The sequence below is a fragment of the Bubalus kerabau genome, chromosome 11 (assembly GCF_029407905.1).
Source record: "Bubalus kerabau isolate K-KA32 ecotype Philippines breed swamp buffalo chromosome 11, PCC_UOA_SB_1v2, whole genome shotgun sequence".
In the NCBI taxonomy this organism is placed as follows: domain Eukaryota; kingdom Metazoa; phylum Chordata; class Mammalia; order Artiodactyla; family Bovidae; genus Bubalus; species Bubalus kerabau.
Genome location: NC_073634.1, coordinates 81,458,342 through 81,484,066, shown reverse-complemented (window position 1 = coordinate 81,484,066; position 25,725 = coordinate 81,458,342). Strand labels below are relative to the sequence as shown.

The following is a 25,725-nucleotide window of genomic DNA, read 5'->3' as shown; positions in this document are numbered from 1 at the left end:
GGTGTTAGTTCTAAAAGGTCTTGTAGGTCTTCATAGAACCGTTCAACTTCAGCTTCTTCAGCATTACTGGTTGGCGCACAGACTTGGATTACTGTGATACTGAATGGTTTGCCTTGGAAACGAACAGAGATCATTCTGTCTTTTTTGAGATTGCATCCAAGTACTGCATTTTGAACTCTTTTGTTGACCACGATGGCTACTCCATTTCTTCTAAGGGATTCCTGCCCACAGTAGTAGATAAAATGGTCATCTAAGTTTAATTCACCCATTCCAGTCCATTTTAGTTCGCTGATTCCTAAAATGTCAAAATTCACTCTTGCCATCTCCTGTTGGACCACTTCCAATTTGCCTTGATTCATAGACCTGACATTCCAGGTTCCCATGCAATATTGCTCTTTACAGCATCGGCCCTTGCTTCTATCACCAGTCCCATGCACAACTGGGTATTGATTTTGCTTTGGCTCCACCCCTTCATTCTTTCTGGTTATTTCTCCACTGATTTCCTGTAGCATATTGGGCACCTACCGACCTGGGGAGATCCCCTTTCAGTATCCTATCATTTTGCCTTTCATACTGTTCATGGGGTTCTCAAGGCAAGAATACTGAAGTGGTTTGCCATTCCCTTCTCCAGTGGACCACATTCTGTTAGACCTCTCCACCATGACCTGCCTGTCTTGGATGGCCCCACACAGCATGGCTTAGTTTCATTGAGTTAGATAAGGCTGTGGTCCGTGTGATTAGATTGACTAGTTTTCTGTGATTATGGTTTCAGTCTGTCTGCCCTCTGATGCCTCTCACAACACCTACCATCTTGCTGGAGTTTCTCTTACCTTGGACGTGGGGTATCTCTTCACGGCTGCTCCAGCAAAGTGCAGCCGCTTTAAGCAACTTAGTTGCAGTAATTTGCAGCCTCAGAACAAAAATATGTTATCCTAACAACTCTCCAAGACAAACATATTGTCTCCATTTTACTTATGAAACAATAGGCTTAGAGAAGCTAAATCCTTATAAAGGATGCACAGCTAATAATTAGACCGAGTTTTTTAAAACTACATTTGAATAATTCACTTAAAGCTTTCAGTTATATTCTGCTAGAAACTATTATAATTTTTATACTTATATATAAATATTATATTCTGCTACAAACATAAATAAACTATTGTATCTGAATAATTCACTTAAAGCTTTCAGTAATATTCTGCCTCATGAAGAATGTTTAATGCCATATACCGTTCATAAATCTGGGATATGTTTGAGGTTACACGGGGAAATAAACCATGCAAATTTTTTAACTATAAAAATTTAACTAAATATTTGCCATATAAAGAGAATTTTTACTGGGGAAAAAAATCAAGGCTTCAATGAATTTAAAACCAACATAATTCTAGTTGAAAGTATAATCTTTCACATCATCCTAACAGACTACCTAACATAAAAGGCAAAAAGCATAACTGTTAAGTGTGCTACCTTAAATGTATACATTTTATGACAGTAAGTATACAAACAATATAAGGAACAACTATAAACCAAAATAAGTATCTGCTGCTTCCATTTCTACTACCTGTAATTTTTTTCTAATAGCAACTAAGTACCTTTTAGCATCTAGTGCTTCAAACTTTTTAAAAATACCAAGAGGGAGACCATCTTCACAGAAGATAATAATCTATCTTCACTCATCAAAGAGCATTTAAACAGCCTGTTTTTAACTATGCAGTTCATACTAGTATTATTTCTCATTCCTATCTCTACTCAACTTGCCAATATCCATTATTACATCAAAAAGCCCTGTATGATTTCAAGACTGCCTGAGTCTTACATCTTTAGTGAAAACTAAATTATCTCTGTGATTACTGAACATGAGGACACTCTAAAAACCTACCCTACCCCAACAAAACACACACATGCAAAAATAAGAATTCACAACTGTCATAAAACTTTTCAAAGTGCAGTATTCTAGAGAGTATGATCTTGAAACACTCCTCAGACAATACAGTACAGTCAAATAATGCTTTAATGTAGAAATGTAGGATGTTAAAATAATTTTTTAAACAATAAGGTAGCTAGTATTCAAATAAATTTATCTTTGAAACAGAAAGAAACAAAGCCACTCAAATTAAATTATTCATTTTGTTGAGATCAGGATACAGCTGACCCTTGACCAACACAGAGGCTGGAAGCATTGACCCCACCAAAAACATATGTATAAATTCTGACTTTCCTCAAACTTAATTACTAATAGTCAGACTGCTGTTGACCAGAAGCCTTAACAGTAACATAAAGAGCTGACAGACACATGTACACAACTATATTTTTTGCTGTTTGGTGGTCACTAAGTTGTATCTGACTCTTTGGGAATTCATGGACTGTAGCATGCTAGACTACCCTGTCCTTCACTATCTCCCTGAGTTGGCTCAAACTCATGTCCATTGAGTCAGTGATGCCATCCAACCATCTCATCCTCCGTCGCCTGTTTCTCTTCTTGCCCTCAATCTTTTGCAGCATCAGGGTCTTTTCCAATGAGCTGGCTCTCCGCATCAGGTGGCTAAAGTATTGGAGCTTCAGCTTCAGTCCTTCCAATGAATATTCCATTGAATATTCTGATTTCCTTTAGGATTGACTGGTTTGACTTCCTTGCTGTCCAAGGGACTCTCAAAGAGTCTTTTGCAGCACCACACCTCAAAGGAATCTCTTTGGTGGTCAACCTTATTTACAGTCCGACTCTTGCATCTGTACATGCAAGAAAAACTATAGCTTTGACAACAAACCTCTGTCAGCCAAGTGATGACTCTGCTTTTTAAGTACACTGTCTAGGTTTGTCATAGCTTTTCTTCCAAGGAGCAAGAGCCCTTTAATTTCATGGCTGCAGTCACCATCTGCAGTGATTTTGGAGCACAAGAAAATAAACTCTGCCACTGCTTCAACTTTTTCCCTATCTATTTATTTGTATGAAGTGATAGGGCCAGATGCCATGATCTTAGTTTTCTGAATGCTGAGTTTTAAGCCAGCTTTTTCACTCTCCTCTTTCACTTTTATCAAGAAGCTCTTCTTCAGTTACTCTTCACTTGCTGCCGTAGGGCGGTATCATCTGCATATCTGAGGATATTTTTATTTCTCCAGGCAGTCTTGATTCCAGCTTGTGCTTCATCTTAGCCAGCATTTCGCATGATGTACTCTGCATATAAGTTAAATAAACAGGGTGACAGTATACAGCCTTGACATATTCCTTTCCCAATTTGGAACTAGTCTGTTGTTCCATGTCTGGTTCTAACTGTTGCTTCTTGAACTGCATAAAGATTTCTCTGGCGGCAGGTAAGGTGGTCTGGTTTTCCCATCTCTTGAAGAATTTTCCACAGTTTATTGTGATCCACACAGTCAAAGGCTTTGGTGCAGTCAATAAAGGAGAAGTATATTTTTTCTGGAACTCTCTCGCTTTTTTGATGATACAATGGATGTTGACAATTTGATCTCTGGTTCCTCTGCCTTTTCTAAATCCAGCTTGAACATCTGGAAGTTCATGGTTCATGTACTGCTGAAGCCTGGCTTGGAGAATTCTGAGCATTACTTTGCTAGTGTGTGAGATGAGTGCAATTGTGTGGTAGTTTGAGCATTCTTTGGCATTGCCTTTTTTGGGGACTGGAATGGAAACTGACCTTTTCCAGTCCTGTGGCCACTGCTGAGTTTTCCAAATTTGCTGGCATACTGAGTGCAGCACTTTCACAACATCATCTTTTAGGATTTGAACAGAAACAATCCATGTATAAGCGGACCTGAGCAGCTCAAACCTGTGTTTTTCAAGGGTCAACTGTACTCTTCAAAGCTGTGGAGCATGGTCTTAGCTTTCTTATTTCTAATTTATTGGAGAGAAAAAAAAATCCCAAACAACTCTAATATAATCTAGTCTGTGGTTAACTTGGTACAAAAAAACCCATAAAGGAAAGATAATAATTCTAAGGGAGAGGATCACTATGTTAAATAAAATAAGCAAGTCAACAGCATTATAATCATTATACTGCAATCACTGGTTTACTTGTCTGTATTTACCACCAAAAAAGTCAAATTTGATGATGGTGGGCAGAATGTTTTCTTCACCAGTGTGCCTAAAGTCAAGTACAGTATGCCATGTAGGTATTTGACACTGGTTGAATAAGTTTATTAAGTGAATTAAGTAAAATAAATTAGGTAAAAATTTTGATCAGACCTCAAAATTCTTAAATGGAGGCCAGAAACAAAACAAAAACAACAAAACTACACATAAAAGAGAAACATAAAATAGGTATTAGTTTCAGTATAATAAACTTATTACTATTCTATTAATTAAAATAGCATCTGATCAGTTTAAATTTAAAAATCAGTAATAAAATATATTAAGAGATCCTTGAAGTAAAAAGTATTTAATTGAGATTAAAAGTCAATTGCAAGCAAGTAAAAAATGCCAATATACTGACATTCAAAGTCACTTTCACCACCAACTCATAATAGGCTAAGTTATATTTTACCACAATTTTATAAGAAGTTTACAAACATTCTAAACTCAGAGAATAGGAAAAGATCCTTTATTTAGTCAGAGAAGTAGCAGACAGAAATAAAAGCATTCTTCAAGGAGCAGTGTCATATCTTGGAATAAACCAGATAGACCCGGGCTCAAAATTTTTGTTCCTTACTAACTTGACAACTACTCTTTGTGACCCCATGGACTGTAGCCTAACCAGGTTCCTCCGTCCATGGGATTTTCCAGGCAAGAATACTGGAGTGTGTTGCCATTTCCTTCTCCAGGAGATCTTCCCGACCCAGGGACCGAACCCAGGTCCCCCACATTGCAGGCAGAGCCTACAATCTGAGCCGCCAGGGAAGATCCCTTGACAACTACAAGCAAGTTATTTGAGCGCTTTGAGAATGAAGTTTTATTTGTGTGTGTAGTATGAAAGAGAAGTCAAAGTTAATCTCTCCCTGTCTGGATACTAAAGTGCTCCAGTTCAACTTACTGAAAAGACTATCCTTCCCAAACACACTAGAATGGCACCATGGCCACAAATCAGGTAACCAAACAAGCAGGTCTATTTCTGGGTCCTTGATTTCACCAATCTATTTTCTCTATCCTTGTGCCAATACCACAATTTTAGTTACTGTAGTTTTAATAAGTTTGATATCTAACAAATTTATTAAATTTTATATTTGTTCTTGAAGACTGTCTTGATTAATCTTGGCTCTATTTTTCTATCTACATTAAATAAATCACCTTGTCAGTTTCTTTAAAAAGCTGAAAAACTCTTACTGAGAGTGTGCTAAATCTGTATATCAATTATAAGACAGTTGCTATCTTTACAATACTGAGTCTTTCAAACCACAAACATGACATGTTCTCTTATTTGCCTTCTTCAACTTAACTCAGTGCTTTATAGTTTACAGTGTAAAGATCTTGCCCTTCTTCCACTGGACTTATTTCTGGTTAAGGAAACAGTCTTATATAAAAATACCCTAAACATTTAGTCAATTCTCCGTATCACCCCATGTGACTCATGCTACTTTCATTTTTAAAGTTTATTTGGCTAATAAAGATGCAGGTTTCTCACGAAGCACATCTGCCTTTATTTTAAGAGTTAGTTTCCTGATCCTATTTTACTGAAAGTACACTATTTAGGGTATAAACAGTGAAATAAGTTCTTGGTAAATTTTTGATAAACTACAATAATTTTTATGACACATGAAGACTTATTTGATATCGGTAAGAAGGAAAGGTAGAGAAAGAATTCAGTGAGGAGATGAAATGCAAATATGAAGGAAAGTTAGTGGCAATAAATAAAATGTAAAACAACCAAATGATAGTAAATAACAATATAAAGAATTATAGCCAACAAAATTAAAGAAAAGCCTCCAATTTGCAAAATACAAATCAAGGGAAAGAGTATTTTAAAATATATACAAAAAGAGATCAGACTTTTCTATTTTCTCTCATTCCATAAGCTTTTTTTTTTTTTCCCCAAAACATTAAAAAATTTAAAACATGCAATGGTAAGCAGACTTCAGGTAAATGGAAAGAAAAAAAAATCCATTAGTAACATGACAGGAGACAACATTAAAGGCTCATATAACCCATATTCAGGTATTATGCATCAAAAAGATGTGTGAATTGGAGTAACCCCTAATGTAAACTATGAATTGTTGCAAAGTGGTCGCTCTCTCCAGGTGAGTACTACTGGAAATTTCAGTGGGATAATCATTTTAAAATGAGTTTAGCATCTGGCTGCTAGGTATTTAATGTCAACAGAATCCCCATAATCATCATGACAAGCAAAAACTGCTGTCATACAATTCCAAATGAATCACCTCCTCATTCGAACTATTTTAAACAGGCCCAAGTGATTCTGATATGGTAAACCACTGAATAGGATCGTCAAGCATTTTCTAGTCTCAAATCTAAGATTATCTTAACTGAATTAACTGGTGAAAACATTTTTCAGTCATTAGAAGCACAAAGTCACAGATAACATAATTAAAGGATAATGAACAAAATATAAGGCCAAAACTTAATCACTGGGACCCCAAACCAGAACTCAGACTAATGAATTTGTATACAGAAATGAAACATAAAATAATAAATTCTTCTACTTAAGTAATAATTAACAGAATTTCTTCACAACATCTCATACTCATAAACAAATAAGTGACTTTTAGACACACCAGTGGGTTGAAGCAGTGTGTTCATTTAAACTACCACGAGAACCTCTAAATAACATTCCATTTCAAGCTGAATATGCTGTCTTATCTATTCAGTCCTATATTGTACAATGTATTCAGTTCTTGAGTCACCTGCCTTATGAGTAACACATATTCTTTTTCAAAGAGTAGATAATCCTGACCTGCCTCTTCAGAAACCTGTATGCAGGTCAGGAAGCAACAGTTAGAACTGGACATGGAAACAACAGACTGGTTCCAAATAGGAAAAAGAGTACGTCAAGGCTGTATATTGTCACCCTTATTTAACTTATATGCAGAGTACATCATGAGAAACGCTGGGCTGGAAGAAGCACAAGCTGGAATCAAGATTGCCGGGAAAAATATCAATAACCTCAGATATGCAGGTGACACCACCCTTATGGCAGAAAGTGAAGAGGAACTAAAGAGCCTCTTGATGAAAGTGAAAGAGGAGAGTGAAAAAGTTGGCTTAAAGCTCAACATTCAGAAAACTAAGATTATGGCATCTGGTCCCATCTCTTCATGGGAAACGGAGAAACAGTTTCAGACTTTATTTTTGGGGGCTCCAAAATCACTGCAGATGGTGACTGCAGCCATGAAATTAAAAGACGCTTACTTGAAGGAAAGTTATGACCAACCTAGACAGCATATTCAAAAGCAGAGACATTACTTTGCCAACAAAGGTCCCTCTAGTCAAGGCTATGGTTTTTCCCATGGTCACGTATGGATGTGAGAGTTGGACTATAAAGAAAGCTGAGTGCCGAAGAATTGATGCTTTTGAACCGTGGTGTTGGAGAAGACTCTTGAGAGTCCCTTGGACTGCAAGGAGATCCAACCAGTCCATCCTAAAGGAGATCAGTACTGGGTGTTCATTGGAAGGACTGATGCTGAAGCTGAAACTCCAATACTTTGGCCACCTGATGCGAAGAGCTGACTCATTGGAAAAGACCCTGATGCTAGGAGGGATTGGGGGCAGGAAGAGAAGGGGACGACAGAAGATGAGATGGCTGGATGGCATCACCAACTTGATGCATATGAGTTTGCGTGAACTCCAGGAGTTGGTGATGGACAGGGAGGCCTGGCATGCTGCGATTCATGGGGTCGCAAAGAGTTGGACATGACCGAGAGACTGAACTGAACTGAACCTGGACTTTAAAAATGTCTAGATAAGAGCTTTTCTATGAATCTCAAGAATGACTGAAAAATGAAAGGGATCTAGAAGCCTAGTAATCTTTTATGACATTTAAAATATCACATAACTTACACCAGTGTTAAATATAATTTGAGAGGCTGATTAGAATCCTGTTATTGGCATACTTTGTAAAACTGTTTAGTTGATTATCGAACAGCAGAACAGAAAAAATAGTAACAGGAGTTAGAACAATGTTTCAGCTTCAGTTCTGTCATTTATGGGTTTGGTCAAGCTTCTGGGGCTCACATGACCTATAACTGTCTCTTTAATGGGCATATTATTCAGCCACTCTATGTTAACAATTAGAATGAAATGAAATCATGAATATGAAGGTGCTTTAGAAAACTACCAAATGCTATTCAGTTCAGAGAAGGCAATGGCAACCCACTCCAGTGTTCTCGCCTGGAGAATCCCAAGGATGGCGGAGCCTGGTGGGCTGCCTGCCATCTATGGAGTCGCACAGAGTCACACACGACTGAAGAGACTTAGCAGCAAGCAGCTTTTCAGTTACAGGGAACTTGCTACTTAAAGAGTACTTTCAATGAAAACTTCAAAATAATTCATATTGTTTTCTGCTTCAAGGACCATATATGAAACTCAGCAAAATTGCAGATAGCCTTAACAACCGTCTGGCCATTCTTGTTTTAACTCTTAAACATCTCATTCTGAGAAAAGTAGATGACCAAATTTGCTAAAGGTCAGCAATTTCAACAGATAAACTACCACTAAGCAGGAAAAATGACCTTAGAAGTTTATATTACCCTGTCTACATTTCATATAAAATTTTCTGTGATTAGAAGACAGGTTACAAAGTTTTTAAATCTATTGCACTATTTAATTGCTGAATACACTATTTGATTACTGAATACATGGTATTAACAAAACTTTAATAGTTACCTTCAAATTAACTAATATCCCAGAGCTCATAGCTGTCATTAGACTTTTTGGTGCCCTTTTCTTAGGGAAAAAAATAAGCCAGTTCAAAAATGAAGAGGTACAGAGAAGAAAGCCATTTGTTCGTCAAACCCTAATAAAAATACAGAATACTACTTTATACCCAAGAAGTTCCATATCAATCTAAATATTATGAGAATAAAGATTAAATAAGAAATCATTAACATGGCAGGAGGAGAAGGGGACGACAGAGGATGAGATGGCTGGATGGCATCACTGACTCGATGGACGTGAGTCTCAGTGAACTCCGGGAGTTGGTGATGGACAGGGAGGCCTGGCGTGCTGCGATTCATGGGGTCGCAAAGAGTCGGACACGACTGAGCGACTGATCTGATCTGATCTGATTGTAAACATTTACTCAAAGAAGAAAAAGAAAGGAAACAAGAAAGGAAACAACTAGTTTCTAACTAACAACTAATTAGCTAGCTCCAGGTAGACGAACAATGTAAGACTGGAAATATTTCATCTTCTTTTACTGGGAGTGAACGATCTCAAAATAAGAGACTGACTTCTATCATAGAGAATAATTTAAAACACAACTACTGGTAGAAGATTTTTTCTTTTAACTCTATAAATTAATGTAAATAATTCATTTAATATTCAATGCTGAACATAAAGCCCAGAATTTGACATAGTTTTTTGCATTTCAAAATAAAAACCACTAATCTTAAAGTTGTTCTCTTTGCTTGTTCTTTTCCACTTGCTTCTCTGACCAGTGTTTTAAGTGCTTTTAACAAGTTATGGTCAAGGAGGTACCAATCAGCAGGGACTCCAAATGGCTAAAGACAGTAATATAGGATCAAAAAAAGGTATAAAAAGTGTTATCTTCCAGACTACAATGGACTGAAACATATCAACAATCCTAAAAGCTATCAATTTACACTACAGTTACCTACAGTGTATGATGATTTAAACACAAAATCAAAAAACCCCTACAACTCACCTTCAGAAGTTGCTAAGGCATCAACTTATTAAGTTACAAAATACAGGGGAAAAAATTAAGCATTATCGTGATTCCTATATGAACTATGTATTTCAGGGTTAACCTCACAATCAATGAAAGTTCTTTTCCACAGAAAAATTCCAGCTAACCAATGCAAAAGGAATGACCGAGTTAGAAAATCACAATTTTGCAATCTCTGAAGAAATATTCAGGTGATGATGAAAGGTTGCTAAGCTGTTAAGTGGATCTGGCTGATGGAAACAACCAGATCATGGAAACAACCTCACATGGAAACAACCTCACATGGAAACAACCAGATATGTGTCTCCTGATATGGTGCAGCAGAACTATATAACCAAATAACAAAGCAAACAAACAACAAGATCAAACCACTAAATTTAATTCCATTTTATAGAAAATTCAGAGAACAGAGGAACGCATTAAATACCATGAGGAAGAATTCATCAAAGTCAAGAATGTGGGATATTCAATAGGACAAAGTTTCTTTCACAAATATATGTAGAGAAGAAGAAGAAGAAAAAAATGAGGATGGAAAAATGGTTCCATATCAAAAGGCATATCAAACAAATAAAGGACCTTATTTGGACCTAATATGGATCTTATATAAACACAACAACTGTAAAAAGACATTTAAGTCAATTAGGGAAATTAGAGTAATGAGAATTATAAATGTTAAAAGGTATGATTTTGATATTGTGGCTATAAATGTTTTTTAAAAAGGAATCTCTTAGAAATTTCACATTATAATATGGAATATAAAATTATTTTTTCATGCTTCTGACTTCAGTATATTTAAAAAGGCTGCAAATCTTAACAAAAATGTTTTAGGTTATAAAAATATGGAACAACCAAAATCTATCAGTTGAAATACTGATTGTTCAATCACAAAGTGACTACTAGTCATCCTACTAAAAATATTTATGTTGATGAAATTACAACTATTTTAAAAAAATGAAATATCTCCTTGAAAACCAGAAGCACACAATGTCATTATTAGCTTTTTCTGTGAATCAAGTAGCTAGCATGAGCAAAGGCATAGGATAGGTGGCTTTAAAAAAAAAAAAAAAGGATGTTTCATCCAGTATTTTAAGACTACCAATAACTATAATGGTTACATGTCATAACATCTCATAAGAAAATCAACTGGAACTAATTAATTCCAGTCAATTTTAATGAAATGGAAAATTTATCTCTATTTTATAGTATTATATTCTTAGTGTGTGACCACAGTAAGATTATTTTTTAAATGGCTATGCAAATTCATTCCTTAGGTATTTTATAAATCAGCAGCCTTGATAGCCTAATTTATGGCATAATCCACTTCAGGAATACACAATTTAAAATATATTTTTTAGACCAGAAAGGATGTAAGTCTTGCATCATGAGTGAATGATATGAAAGTGAAGGACAGATTATTTTCATGAACACTACGTGAAGAGCAAATTTATGAAATCTACTGAATTATTTCAACTTGGCAGGGTCTTTTCCTTGTTACCAAACAAGGCTGCTAGTTATAATATGACTAAAGCTAAAAGAAACTAGGGAATCTCAAAAGAAAATAATCTACAGACAATTTCAATCAGAGGTGTATTAAAATACCAGATTTCAAGGTGAAGCTAACCTAAGGAGTTAAGCTTATACTGTGGGTACAAAAGTATTAGAGTACAATGTAGAACTCCTGGCCCACACGATTACTTCTCATAACTGACTAGAATTCATTCCAGAAGCATTTATATGCCTGGATTCTTTATAGTCAAAAAAATCTAGATTGTGGTTTAACTAGAGACATCTAAAAGATCATTATAATCCATTTTCTAAGCAAGTTATGTAGAATAATTATGCCATTTACACAGGCACTAAAGCACAACATAAGCAGTTAACAGTTGACAGAAACCTGATCTGAAACTTACCTATGAAAAAAATGACAGGACATGACAAATATAATCTTAACGAATAAAACACAAAACTATTATGAAATGTCTATTCTTAGGTATGTTTTGCTCCAAATTTTGGTGTCAATTTCGAAGTCTCAAAGGCATGTTTTAAATGGGAGAAGTAGGAGTGGGTCTGAACAGAAATAATAAAAATCAAGAACTGAATAGTTACTATGACTGAGAAAAGATAAATAAAGGAAGGCGGTAGACTAAAAACTGGTTAAGTTTACACAAACAGTGCTACAAAGCAGGTCTGAGGACCCCACTCAAATAAATTAATTGGCTGCATATAGTTAATATCCCCAAAAGAGCAAAGGCTCAGAACTGGGGTGGAGGACCAGTCTTTTTAAAAAAGAAATCTAGCCCACTTTGTAATAACATAAACCTAAATGATGATCACTGTTAAAAATTCCTTTGTTACATGGACACTTAACTACATTACTGAGCTTTTGGAAAAAACAGCTATAGCCTTATGACTGGGTGAGGGGCTCAAACATAATCACTAACTTATATTTGCTTATAAAAGCAAGCATTACTTTTTAACTCACAAGCTGATTAATATCTTTCCAAGCATATATAAAAATCAGCAATAGAACTCCTCAATTTTAAATTGAAATGACTAGAATCAGAAATATCCAAAACCTAATTTTAATAAAATACTTTGAAGAGACAGAGATTCGTACACAGCCTCTGATATCCAAAGACCCCTCAAAATATCCTGTTAACTACATGGTTAAATACTTCTTGGAGTAGGAAAAAGGTAACCACCAATTCAAATAATCCTGGGTTGGGGACAATTTTAATATACAGATATAAACCAAAGTTCTAAATGTCCCAACTACAAGGGTACAAAAAGCCTAGAACATTTTTTCTTAAACAACATATTCAAAAGTAACAGAAGTACATGGACCAAACCCATACATAGTAAGATTCTCTAACTCACAAACATACTCAATTCATATACCCTGATATAACCCTTTTGTAAAAGGCCAAAGCAAAGACCATCATACTAAACTAAATTATTTAAAGTTTAATAACTATGTGACTAACATTTTGCTTTTGGTGTGCACAAACTTTTGATGGTGAAATTTATTTCACTATCACATATAAATAACTGACTTTTCAGATGAACTAAAACACACACAAATCAAAAGCACAGACGAGAAAAAACACACCACTGTATTTCATAAAAGGAATAAAAAATACAATAGGGGTCTTTACCTTACTGTACATCAGACCCTCACTTTGAATTTTCACAAAAGTAGAACTTTTTCAAAAGGATAATATCTAAAAGCAAAAGCAATTTGGCATGTTTTATCCAACATTAAATATTTTACACATATCATAAAACATACACACAAACACACTTACATGTACATACGAATAAAAAGGGTTTTGGTTTTTTTTTTTACCTAAATGCAAACTGGATGAGGATCCATGTGATGAAAGTGATGGCGGTGGCGTAAGTGAATGTCCTGGAGTTTGGCTTGGCAGAGGCATGCCTATTGGACTTGGAGAGGAGGAAAATCCCAGACTATTGTAAAATGGTTGCCCTATGGGTGCTAGGCTGCTACTAGATCTTTTGTACAAGTCAGAGCTAGTAGATAGAGACTCTCTCCTTGTGGCACTACTACTTGCAGAACTGCCAACTGAAGAAGAAATAAAAAAAACCCTAATTACATACAGTGTTAACTGAATAAAACCTATCCCCAACTCTTGCTGGGAAATAACAGTGATCACAATAATTATTTTTAGAAACATAACAGAGAAGATAATTACTGTGATAACTATATATACTAACTTATTAATCATAAAAGGGTATAAATGCACCCCAGGAAAATGACCAATATTTAAGAGCAGTCATATGTTCATTATTTCACACATATTTACCACTGACACATATGATTTCTGTGCTTTAATACCCTGGTATGATTTATAAACCCTGAAATTTTAAGTTGTCTGCTATGCTAGAGATTAAATTCCAATAAGGTTATATTTTGGTAGTATCCTAACCTTTGGAACCAAGTTCTTAGACTTCAATCCAATGCCAAGAAAAGAATATTAATAAACAGAATATTAATACATTTCCCTTGCCATTCACATTTGATTTGGGTTCCAGCTTGTGTTCAAACCACAGTCCTTTAAGTCCATATTGGCCCGAATATTAGTCAGCTGTGAAATACAGTGGCAGCTTATTCCTCAGTACTTTTCACACTACACATTCTCCTGATTCTTCAACAGCTAAATTACAAAATACATATGGAAAAACCAAACTTCAACTGCTAGCTCTCTGTTTTCAACCAAAGACATGTATTCACTTACCCCTCAAGATCTTCCATTCTTAAGATGATAGTCTGGCCTTGTAAACTGCTTACTCAGGTAAAGATATTACATCCCTTACTGTACTACATAACAATTTTTTGTTTTTCACTTAATCCCCAATTCAATCATTAACTTTCTAGTCCTTTTTTTCCCTTTATATTTTATAAAATCATAAAAGAATGGTAGGTTCACATTACCATGTAGCTATGCAACCCGAGATCTGGCTATTAATCAACATATATTTGGATAATCAAATTATTTACAAAGTGTTTTTAAAAGGGTTGTCCAAAACTCTCAATTCTCAAGTCTCACTTATAGCCTGTATTTTCAAGTACGCTTTTTTTTTTAACTGTCTCTAAGCCTTTTAAACTAAATCCTTTTATATTCAAGATAATATATAACATTTGTTAACCTATAAAGTTTTTAAAGGACAAGCTCTATATTCGGACCAATATGGTTAATTCTTATGAAGAAAATTTTAAGAGGTCAATTATAAACAGGTCATAAGGGTATAAAGAGAAAAATTAAGCAGAGCACATGATGGTAGACCAAGGTAAGCTTATTAATACAGACAGAAAACTTAATTACACTGGTTTTACCAAAATAAAAATCCTATAAAGGAAAAATACCAGGCTTATACTACTGTATTAAGCAAAATATTAAATAAACAGTATTCAACCTTTTAAACCAGTGAATGTGGTTTCTGAAGGACTGATCAGGTTTTAATGAAATTCTCACTTTTTAAGATATATTATAGGGAAATACTAAGTAACTATATGCATTTTTAATACAACAAATAAATACTACTGTAACAATGGTTTTGGCAAAATTGTCAATGTATGCTATATTAACTATGCTAATTTAAAAGGACACTGTCAAAGTGATTTTTCTAAAACATGGCTACATTTGTAATTTCTATTTATTTCAGAAAACATTTAACTGACAAGGAAAAAGACAAAAGCCCTCTAAATGAGAGCAGCAGCACTATCATTCCCCTGGCAAATCATCAAAGAAACCATAGTTTTGACACATGCAATATCATTTTCTTCTAAAAAGGAAAAGCCAAGCAAAACATTTAAAAGTAATTCAGAAATAGCTTTATTTTAAATGTAAACAAGCTGGCTTCTTAAATTTTACTATCTGCCTAAACTATCTGCAACAGTATGACTATAAAATAGAAAACAAAATATATCTAAAATATTTAAGAGGCTAGACAACAACAATGGAGTCACTAATCAAATATCAATTGTGGATAAAATGTTAAATCACGAACTTTCAACTGTAAAAGAAAATTTTAAATAACAGGTCATAGAAATGGTGATTTAATCTCTGTATTACAATGGCTAAACTTCCTGGCAATCTGAGTTATAAACCAGGGTATTTAACACTGTTAAAGTATTAATAATTTCACCATATGGGTAAGAGAGTGACTGTGTACATGGTACTGTATATGTACATGGGCATATAAGCATATTTCAGATTTCATATAGGGATGCAATTGCCATAATGTGAAACGGTAATGGGTAGATTTCGAAGGGTATGTAAGTGCAGCACTTGAATGAACACTCACAAAATGTCCAAGAGGAGGGAGATGGTAGGTTTTTTACTGGTATTTAGGGATAGCAATTGTTAATGTCCTCTGAAGCAAGGTAAAACAGAGGTACCCCAAGCTGGAAATCAGAATGGAGTAAAGCAATGCTCATGAAGAAGGGAGAATGAAGATGATAATTTTTTGGCAGAGGCATCTGCAGGGGACAACTATAGAGAACAAAATGTTGATGACTAATCAGCTCCTGAATACAGCAGGAAGGGTTTTAACAAATAAAGAAACAGGGGAATTTGGGAGTATACCAGACTATCAGTGACATTTTATTATTACAAAGGGAACAGGATATTTATCTTTTCTCTATTTTTCCTGTATTATTTACGGCCTACAAGTCTACAGAAACTAGTTATTTCCACAAAAGTTTTTTTTAATTATCTGTTCTTTTGATTTGCTTCAGCAATCTAGGATTATCTGGGGCAACTGCTTGTCAACTGTTAGAAACAAAAAATGAGTCTATGAGAGTGCCTGGGCTACATATTAAAATAGTAAGCTCCAAAAGTAATGAAACAGATCAAATAGGAAAATTAAAAGACTGAATAGTCTCTATGTTCACTAGATTTTTCCTGAGAAGTTCCCATGCCCATTCTTTAGGCAATTTTTTTATTAGGTAAATACGATATTTCCTTTTTGTATCTCATTATATCAAAAAAGAACTATGCACCTAAAAGTTAATAGGTGTTCTGGACCATCCCTATTAAAAACCTTCAAAGAGTTAAGAAGATACTTTCTTAGAAAACTGGCAAAAATAGTTAGTAATGACTGGCATGTGTTAGTTTGGCCATTTTTTCACACCAGAAAAGAATATAATTTCATGTGGTAGGAAAACAGACAAGAAGCAGATTTTAAGACTCAAGGACACCAGAGAAATAAAACATTTCTTGAGGTGTGAATAAATGTCCCTTATAAAGAAAAGGCTGTCAATTATACCAAGAGAATGAGAGTAAGCTGTTTTTCCCTTAATGTTTCCTGAACACTCTGGAAACACCAGAGACTAATAATACTTGTGTCAACAGGGTGTCAAGGTGGGCCTCTTCTGATTTCAGCTCTTTCTCAGTTACAAAATCAGCTTCTATGGGTACATTATTTATTTTGTGAAGCTATTTAAAATTTGGATTTCTTAAGTATTATGCATAAAACTAGGATACGAGGTAGGGGAGTCTTTTTAAATGTATTTTTAGTGATAAAGGCTAAGTTGCATAACCTAAAATAAAGACAGGCATCCTTATCATAGGGGCTTCTGTTTAGAACATTTCATTATATTTTATTTTTATATATTATACCAAATAGGGACCATAAATATTCATTAACATTTAATCAGAATAAATCATCTGATGAACACACAGATAATTATTATTTTAAAATATCAGAAACTTAAGATGGCAAAGTTTTTATTGCCTCAAACATTAATATTATAGGGAAAAGGGAAGAGCTAGTAACAAGCATAATATATATTAGCCCAAACAAATCTTACTGAAACAAAAATTACAGTAGTATAATTCTTAAGGCCAGGGGAAAATATATTATATTTGAGTAAAGAATGGGCTGCTTGAAATGGGTTAAACATTCATAAACACTGCAAGAGGTTTCTTTCTGTCTACAAAACTAAACCAATAAACCTGTCCTTTCTACACTACTAGCTATTGTTCATATTAATATTAAAAACAAATACATGTACCTCATGTCCACTTAGAGTACACTCATCTTAAAAAGAAACTTACCTGATGAACCAAATCCACTGAGGGCTGAGCCTATAGCAGCACCCAAAGAGCTACTGCTTCCAAAGCCAAGAGATGTACTTCCAGGTTGGCCAGGTCCGTGAGAAAATAAAGAACTGCTCTGGGAGCTATTAGTCAGAGAAGTGCTCCCATAAAATGAATTAGACTGCAGATTAGTGCTTGGCTGCTGCTGCTGCTGCTGCTGCGGTGGTGGCTGAGTGCCAATTGGCCGGAACAGACCATTTGTGCTGCCTGTGAGACTATTTGCAGTTCCTCCAGCTGCTGCCGCCGCTGCTATAAAATAAATTTCAGACACTTCTTAAAACTACCCAGAAAACCATTTTCTATTTTTAAAATATCTCAAACACCACCAGAAAATTATTACCCCAGAAAATGTCAGTTACACTTACCAGCTTGTGCTGCTGCTGAACTAATTAAAACAGGTGTTGGAGCCATTAATCGAACTGGAGCTCCAAGGCCAGTTCTTGCTCCAGGGCCAACCACTAAGGCACCAGTCTGATCATAATAGGCAGTTGGAGCTAGTACTTGATAGCCTAGATAATAGCAAAATAAATGTTTACCAATGAAAACATTAATATAGAAAGCATGTTATTTACTTTCTCCCACAGTTGTTTTTATCAACCAGCAAACACAGCTATTTTTATTGTGAATATAAAACCATTAGTTACTATATAAAAAACAAACACATCTGAGAAAGTATTACTAAGTAAAAGAAAATCTAACAAAGCCTAAATAAATGTTTTCCCTAAATTTTGACAGCGATGCCTTTTGCTTATGGACCACAGAATGATGAGACATAGTCTTTGCTTTTGAAACTGTAAGTAATCAAGGGCTGATGCTTGAAAATTATTACCACCAATTAGTTCTCTTGAGAGGAGAATGGATAAAGACTAAGGGAAGTGAGGGAAAACAGTAGGCAATTTTAGTAAATTTCTAAACCAAGTGCCTCATTGATAGCATTCCCTTAGATTTTCATTTGCAAGCAATTCTTTAAAGATAAAATCATGATATAAACAGGTAACTTAAAATCATAAAGTTTAACAGTCAATTTGTAAAGGTTCTCAAAAGCTAGAGTCTGAATAAAAATAACATAGGCATTCGTTGTATTATAGCCTTGACCACAAGGGAGGTGACAATTTGCACTGTTCAGAACTATAGGAAGAGTAGTTTCTCTCTTCACAGACTTTCTCAGTTCCTCATCTGAACCACAGAACAGAAAAGTGACTTTTTTGCCAATTTTCTCAAAGATGATCCAAAATAACAAATACCACTCAAGATGCATGGGAGAGAAGTTAACTATCTCTCTATATATCTACCTCTCTCAATATATAGATATACATACATACATACAGTGGATACTTTAAGGCAACAGGTTTATTCTCTCCCAGGACTCAGGTTGAGAAAGGCTGTCTTATATAGTAACAAAGACTCAGGCTCAAAAGTGTGAGGACCACTTGCAAAAATGTACTAGCAACCTCGGATATTTTTAAATTTAAACACCACCTTCTAAACTAGGACCAAAACTTTCACATGTAAATGCTGTTTTAATAAAATGCAGTAACTCTGATTCACAATTACAGCTTTATTACAATGGATATGAATTAGGAGGACCAGCCAAATGAAGGGCTGCACAGGGCAAAATCTAGGAGGGAATGACCTCTCCTCTCAGGAGAACTAATTGGTAATAATTTTCAAAGACCTCTCCTCATAGAATGAACATTGTAATTTGAGAAGATTATCAGATATCCAACTGTAACTGTCATATAGAATATGCAAGTCTGGAGTTTAATAGAGAGGTTCAGGTTGGATTTACAAATAAGGGAGTGGTCAATATAAGCATGGTATTAGCTGCTAAAAATGATCCAACCACCAAGAAAATAAAAGGGTAGGGTACTTCACATTAAAAGGCTGGAGAGAGGAGGAACCAAGGAAGAGACTGAGAGGAAACAGCCAGGAAGAAATAAACCAAATGAGAACACAGGGGTCTCCTGGAGGCCAAAGAAAAAAGAATTTGAATGAAGACTGAGCGATTAACAATGCAAAATGCTGCTAAAAGGCATTAAGAGTTGAGAACCAGACTAATGAATTTAACAATATGGAAGTCATTCTGGTAAGGATGCTAGTCAGTGTGGTGAGTTTAGTAAAGAATGGAAGAACTGTAACAAGTACAGAAATGCTTTTGAATTTTGCTGTAAAAAGGACCAGAGGGGAGCTACAGAAAAGGGGCTGAGAATAAATTTTTTCTTTACCAGAAAATGTTCTTGTTTAGCAGAGCATGATACTTCTTAAGTGTTTAAAACATTTATCATTGTGAAATAAAACATAAGTGCAAAAATCAAAAGTACATTATAATGATTACAACACAAAAAAGTATAACCTCCATGCAAGTCAAGAATAGAAATAGAAAACTGCCTGGCACCCACCTCTTGTAAGTCCCTGCTCTACCACAATCTTCTCTTTCCCTTTGTTGTTTAATCGCTAAGTCATGTCCGACTCTTTGTGACCCCATGGACTTGTAGCCTGCCAGGCTCCTCTGTCCATGGGATTTCCCAGGCAAGAATACTGGAGTGGGTTGCTATTTCCTTCTCCATTTCTCCAGGGGATCTTCAGAGTTACACAACATCCTACTTTCCATAAATGGTCTCTCTCTAAACAATCATTTGGTTTGAATTATTTAAAAAATTTTACATACAATTCATCCATGTTGTTATACGTAGACTTTGTTTCCATTTTCACTACTGTGTAGCACCTCACTAAACAAACACCATGATAAATTTATCCATTCTACATTTACACTGTTCCCAGTTTGGGACACTGCCAACAGTACTGCCATAAACATTTTCATATGTGTATGCTGGTGTATTATGTGTACATATTTCTCTAACCTAAGATGTATAGCAGCTGACACCCTGAGTTAAAGGGTATGTGTATTTTCAAACTTTGGTAATAATGCCAAACTGCCTTCAAAGTGGTTGTGCAAATTTACACACTTAACCACCTTGGTATTAAGAGTTCCCATTGCTCCATGACTTTAAAAATACTTGATGAACTATCAGACTTTTATTTATTTTTTTATTTTATTTTTAAACTTTACATAACTGTATTAGTTTTGCCAAATATCAAAATGAATCCGCTACAGGTATACATGTGTTCCCCATCCTGAACCCTCCTTATAAAAACTGGCCAATCCGAAAGATAGGCAGAAGCATTCGGTTGCAGTTTTGACTTTCTTATCTCAGAAGGAGGCTGGGTGTCCTTTCATATGCTAATTGTACCTCTGCATTTCCTCTTGGGAAAACAACTCCTCAAAGTCTCTCTCACCCATTTTCCTACTGGCTGTATTTTGTTATTGATTTATTTTTAATTTATTTATTCTGTAAAATAATTTTATTTTTGGCTGTGCTGGGTCTTTGCTGCTGCAAGGGCTTTTCTCTAGTGGCGTGAGGCTTTTTCTTTGCAGTGGCTTCTGTTGAGGAGCATGAGCTCTATGGCATGGGTCTTCAGGAGTTTCAGCTCAAGGGCTCAATGGCTGCGCCTCCCAGTTTCTACAACACAGGCTCAACATCTGTGGTGCACGGAGTTTAGGCGCTCCGTGGCATATGGGATCTTCCCGGATCAGGGATTGAACTAGTGTCTCTTACACTGGCAGGCAGATTCTTTACCACTGAGACACCAGGGAAGCTCTCTTATTGATTTATAATTCCTTATGTATGCTGTATTCAAGTGTTCCACAGTTTCCTCTTCCATTTCTAGCCTGACCTGTCATTCTCTTTCTGGTGACTTTTGAAGTAATGGGTTCAAATTTATTATTTCTTTTATTTTCATAACAAAATTTCCCTATATTATCTTCTAATAACCTTTAAAATTCCACCTTCCCACTCAGGTCTAAAATCTAAAACGTAAATGATTAATGAACACAGGGTAAGTCACAGATCCCAATTTGAACAATTTGTTGCTCAAAGAATCAATTTTCTTTCTTTCACCTTATTTATAAAACAAGTTCTTCCCCTTTATCGTTTTTTGCTGTGTTTTTTTTTTTTTTGCTACTAATTAGGTAGGTGTCCATTCCTTTTGGGATCTCATTTTTGGGGTCTCTATGTCTCTCCGTGGAGTAATTCAACTGCAGCTTTAGAGTAAAATTTTACCCTAGAGCATAAGTCAGAATAGACCAAGTCCTTTTACTCATTTTTGTCCTTTAATAAGAGTATTGTGGCTAATCTTGACTCTGCATTTTCATTAAATTTTAGTATCAGCTGTCAAAAAAGCCCACAGTAAGAACCCACTGGGCTCCGATTGGAAATGCATTGAAACTATAGGTTAATATGGGAAGAAGTGACATGTTTAAAGCACTGAGTTGCCCAAAGGTATTTAGGTCTCCTTGAACAAAGCTAGTGGAGGTGATGCAATTCCAGTCGAGCTATTTCAAATCCTAAAAAGATGATGCTGTGAAAGTGCTGCACTCAATATGCCAGTAAATTTGGAAATCTCAGAAGTGGCCACAGGACTGGAAAATGTCAGTTTTTATTCCAGTCCCAAAGAAGGGCAATGAGGAAGAATGTTCAAGTTCAGTTCAGTTCAGTCCAGTCACTCAGTCGTGTCCGACTCTTTGCAACTTATGAATCGCAGCACACCAGGCCTCCCTGTCCATCACCAACTCCTGGAGTTCACCCAGACTCACGTCCATCAAGTCAGTGATGCCATCCAGCCATCTCATCCTCTGTCGTCCCCTTCTCCTTCTGCCCCCAATCCCTCCCAGCATCAGAGTCTTTTCCAGTGAGTCAGCTCTTCGCATGAGGTGGCCGAAGTACTGGAGTTTCAGCTTTAGCATCATTCCTTCCAAAGAAATCCCAGGGCTGATCTCCTTCAGAATGGACTGGTTGGATCTCCTTGTAGTCCAAGGGACTCTCAAGAGTCTTCTCCAACACCACAGTTCAAAAGCATCAATTCTTCGGCACTCAGCTTCCTTCACTGTCCAACTCTCATATCCATACATGACCACTGGAAAAACCATAGCCTTGACTAGATGGACCTTTGTTGGCAAAGTAATGTTTCTGCTTTTCAATATGCTATCTAGGTTGGTCATAACTTTCCTTCCAAGGAGTAAGCGTCTTTTAATTTCATGGCTGCAGTCATCATCTGCAGTGATTTTGGAGCCCCAAAATATAAAGTCTGACACTGTTTCCACTGTTTCCCCATCTACTTGCCATGAAGTGATGGGACCAGATGCCATGATCTTCGTTTTCTGAATGTTGAGCTTCAAGCCAACTTTTTCACTCTCCTCTTTCACTTTCATCAAGAGGCTCTTTAGTTCTTCTTCACTTTCTGCCATAAGGGTGGTGTCATCTGCATATCTGAGGTTATTGATATTTCTCCTGGCAATCTTGATTCCAGCTTGTGCTTCTTCCAGCCCAGCGTTTCTCATGATGCATATAAGTTAAATAAGCAGGGTGACAATATACAGCCTTGACAAATTCCTTTTCCTATTTGGAACCAGTCTGTTGTTCCATGTCCAGTTCTAACTGTTGCTTCCTGACCTGCATATAAGTTTCTCAAGAGGCAGATCAGGTGGTCTGGTATTCCCATCTCTTTCAGAATTTTCCACAGTTTATTGTGATCCACACAGTCAAAGGCTTTGGCATAGTCAATTAAGCAGAAATAGATGTTTTTCTGGAACTCTCTTGCTTTTTCCATGATCCAGGAGATGTTGACAATTTGATCTCTGGTTCCTCTGCATTTTCTAAAATCAGCTTGAACATCTGGAAGTTCACAGTTCATGTATTGCTGAAGCCTGGCTTGGAGAATTTTGAGCATTACTTCACTAGCGGGTGAGATGAGTGCAATTGTGTGGTAGTCTGAGCATTCTTTGGAATTGCCTTCCTTTAGGATTGGAATGAAAACTGACCTTTTCCAGTCCTGTGGTCACTGCTGAGTTTTCCAAATTTGCTGGCATATTGAGTGCAGCACTTTCACAGCATCATCTTTCAGGTTTTGGAAGAGCTCCACTGGAATGCCATCACCTCCACTAGCTTTGTTCATAGTAATGTTTTCTAAAGCCCACTTGACTTCACATTCCAGGATGTCTGGCTCTAGGTGAGTGATCACACCATCGTGATTATCTGGGTCGTGAAGATCTTTTTTGTACAGTTCTTCTGTGTATTCTTGCCACCTCTTCTTAATATCTTCTGCTGCTGTTAGGTCCATACCATTTCTGTCCTGTATCGAGCCCATCTTTGCATGAAATGTTCTCTTGGTATCTCTGATTTTCTTGAAGAGATCTCTAGTCTTTCCCATTCTGTTGTTTTCCTCTATTTCTTTGCATTGATTGCTGAGGAAGGCTTTCTTATCTCTCCTTGCTATTCTTTGGAACTCTGCATTCAGATGCTTATGTCTTTCCTTTTCTCCTTGGCTTTTCGCTTCTCTTCTTTTCACAGCTATTTGTAAGGCCTCCTCAGACAGCCATTTTGCTTTTTTGCATTTCTTTTCCATGGGGATGGTCTTGATCCCTGTCTCCTGTACAATGTCACGAACCCCCGTCCATAGTTCATCAGGCACTCTATCTATCAGATGTAGTCCTGTAAATCTATTTCTCACTTCCATTGTATAATCATAGGGCATTTGATTTAGGTCATACCTGAATGGTCTAGTGGTTTTCCCCACTTTCTTCAATTTAAGTCTGAATTTGGCAATAAGGAGTTCATGATCTGAGCCACAGTCAGCTCCTGGTCTTGTTTTTGCTGACTGTATAGAGCTTCTCCATCTTTGGCTGCAAAGAATATAATCAATGTGATTTTGGTGTTGACCATCTGGTGATGTCCATGTGTCGAGTCTTCTCTTGTGTTGTTGGAAGAGGGTGTTTGCTATGACCAGTGCGTTCTCTTGGCAAACTCTATTAGCCTTTGCCCTGCTTTTTCCAAGGCCAAATTTGCCTGTTACTCCAGGTGTTTCTTGACTTCTTACTTTTGCATTCCAGTCCCCTATAATGAAAAGGACATCTTTTTTGGGTGTTAGTTCTAAAAGGTCTTGTAGGTCTTCATAGAACCGTTCAACTTTAGCTTCTTCAGCGTTCTTGGTTGGGGCATAGACTTGGATTACTGTAATACTGAATGGTTTGCCTTGGAAACGAACAAAGATCATTCTGTCATTTTTGAGATTGCATCCAAGTACTGCATTTAGGACTCTTTTGTTGACCATGATGGCTATTCCATTTCTTCTAAGGGATTCCTGCCCACAGTAGTAGATATAATGGTTATCTTGAGTTAAATTCACCCATTCCAGTCCATTTCAGTTCGCTGATTCCTAGAATGTCGACATTCACTCTTGCCATCTCCTTTTTGACCACTTCCAATTTGCCTTGATTCATGGACCTGACATTCCAGGTTCCTATGCAATATTGCTCTTTACAGCATCAGACCTTGCTTCTATCACCAGCCACATCCAGAACTGGGCACTGTTTTTGCTTTGGCTCCATCCCTTCATTCTTTCTGGAGTTATCTCTCCACTGATCTCCTGTAGCATATTGGGCACCTACTGACCTGGGGAGTTCCTCTTTCAGTACCCTATCATTTTGCCTGTTCAAACTACTGCACAACTGTGCTCATTGCACACACTAGCAAAGTAATGCTCAACATTCTCCAAGCCATGCTTCAACAGTATGTGAACCACGAACTTCCAGACATTCAAGCTGGATTTAGAAAAGGCAGAAGAACCAGAGATCAAATTGCCAACATCTGTTGGATCATCTATAAAGCAAGAGAGTTCCAGAAAAACATCTACTTCTGCTTTACTGACTACGCCAAAGCCTTTGACTGTGTGGATCACAATAAACTGTGGAAAATTCTGAAAGAGAAATTTCTCCTGAGAAATCTGTATGGAGGTCAAGAAACACCAGTTAGAACTGGACATGGAACAACGGACTGGTTCCAAACTGAGAAAAGAGTATGTTAAGGCTATATACTGTCACCCTGCTTATTTAACTTATAAACAGAGTACATCATGTGAAATGCTGGCCTGGATGAAGCACAAACTGGAATCAAGACTGCTGGGAGAAATATCAATAACCTCAGATACACAGATGACACCACCCTTATGGCAGAAAGTAAAGAGGAACTATAGAGCCTCTTGATGAAAGTGAAAGAGGAGAATGAAAAAGTTGGCTTAAAACTCAACATTCAGAAAACTAAGACCATGGCATCTGGTCCCATTATTTCAGGGCAAAAAGATGGGGAAATAATGGAAATGGTGACAGATTTTATTGTTTTGGACTCCAAAATCACTGCAGATGGTGATGGCAGCCATGTAATTAAAAGACACTTGCTCCTTGTAAG

The 25,725-nt window shown here is 36.4% G+C and overlaps 1 protein-coding gene across 10 annotated transcripts in view; it reads right to left on the bottom strand.

Moving 5' to 3' along the window:
• Positions 1–25,725, bottom strand: part of PUM2 (pumilio RNA binding family member 2) — a 121,436-nt gene that overhangs the window by 18,713 nt on the left and 76,998 nt on the right. For 8 of the 10 annotated variants that reach the window (XM_055540861.1, XM_055540856.1, XM_055540862.1 and 5 more), the window contains 3 exons: positions 17,791–17,934; positions 17,384–17,674; positions 13,150–13,386 (listed from right to left, as the gene is read on the bottom strand). In XM_055540861.1, coding sequence (XP_055396836.1) covers positions 13,150–13,386; positions 17,384–17,674; positions 17,791–17,934 — 672 coding nt within the window. The remainder of the gene's footprint in view (positions 1–13,149; positions 13,387–17,383; positions 17,675–17,790; positions 17,935–25,725) is intronic. The other 2 variants (XM_055540863.1, XM_055540864.1) reach the window with 1 other exon arrangement.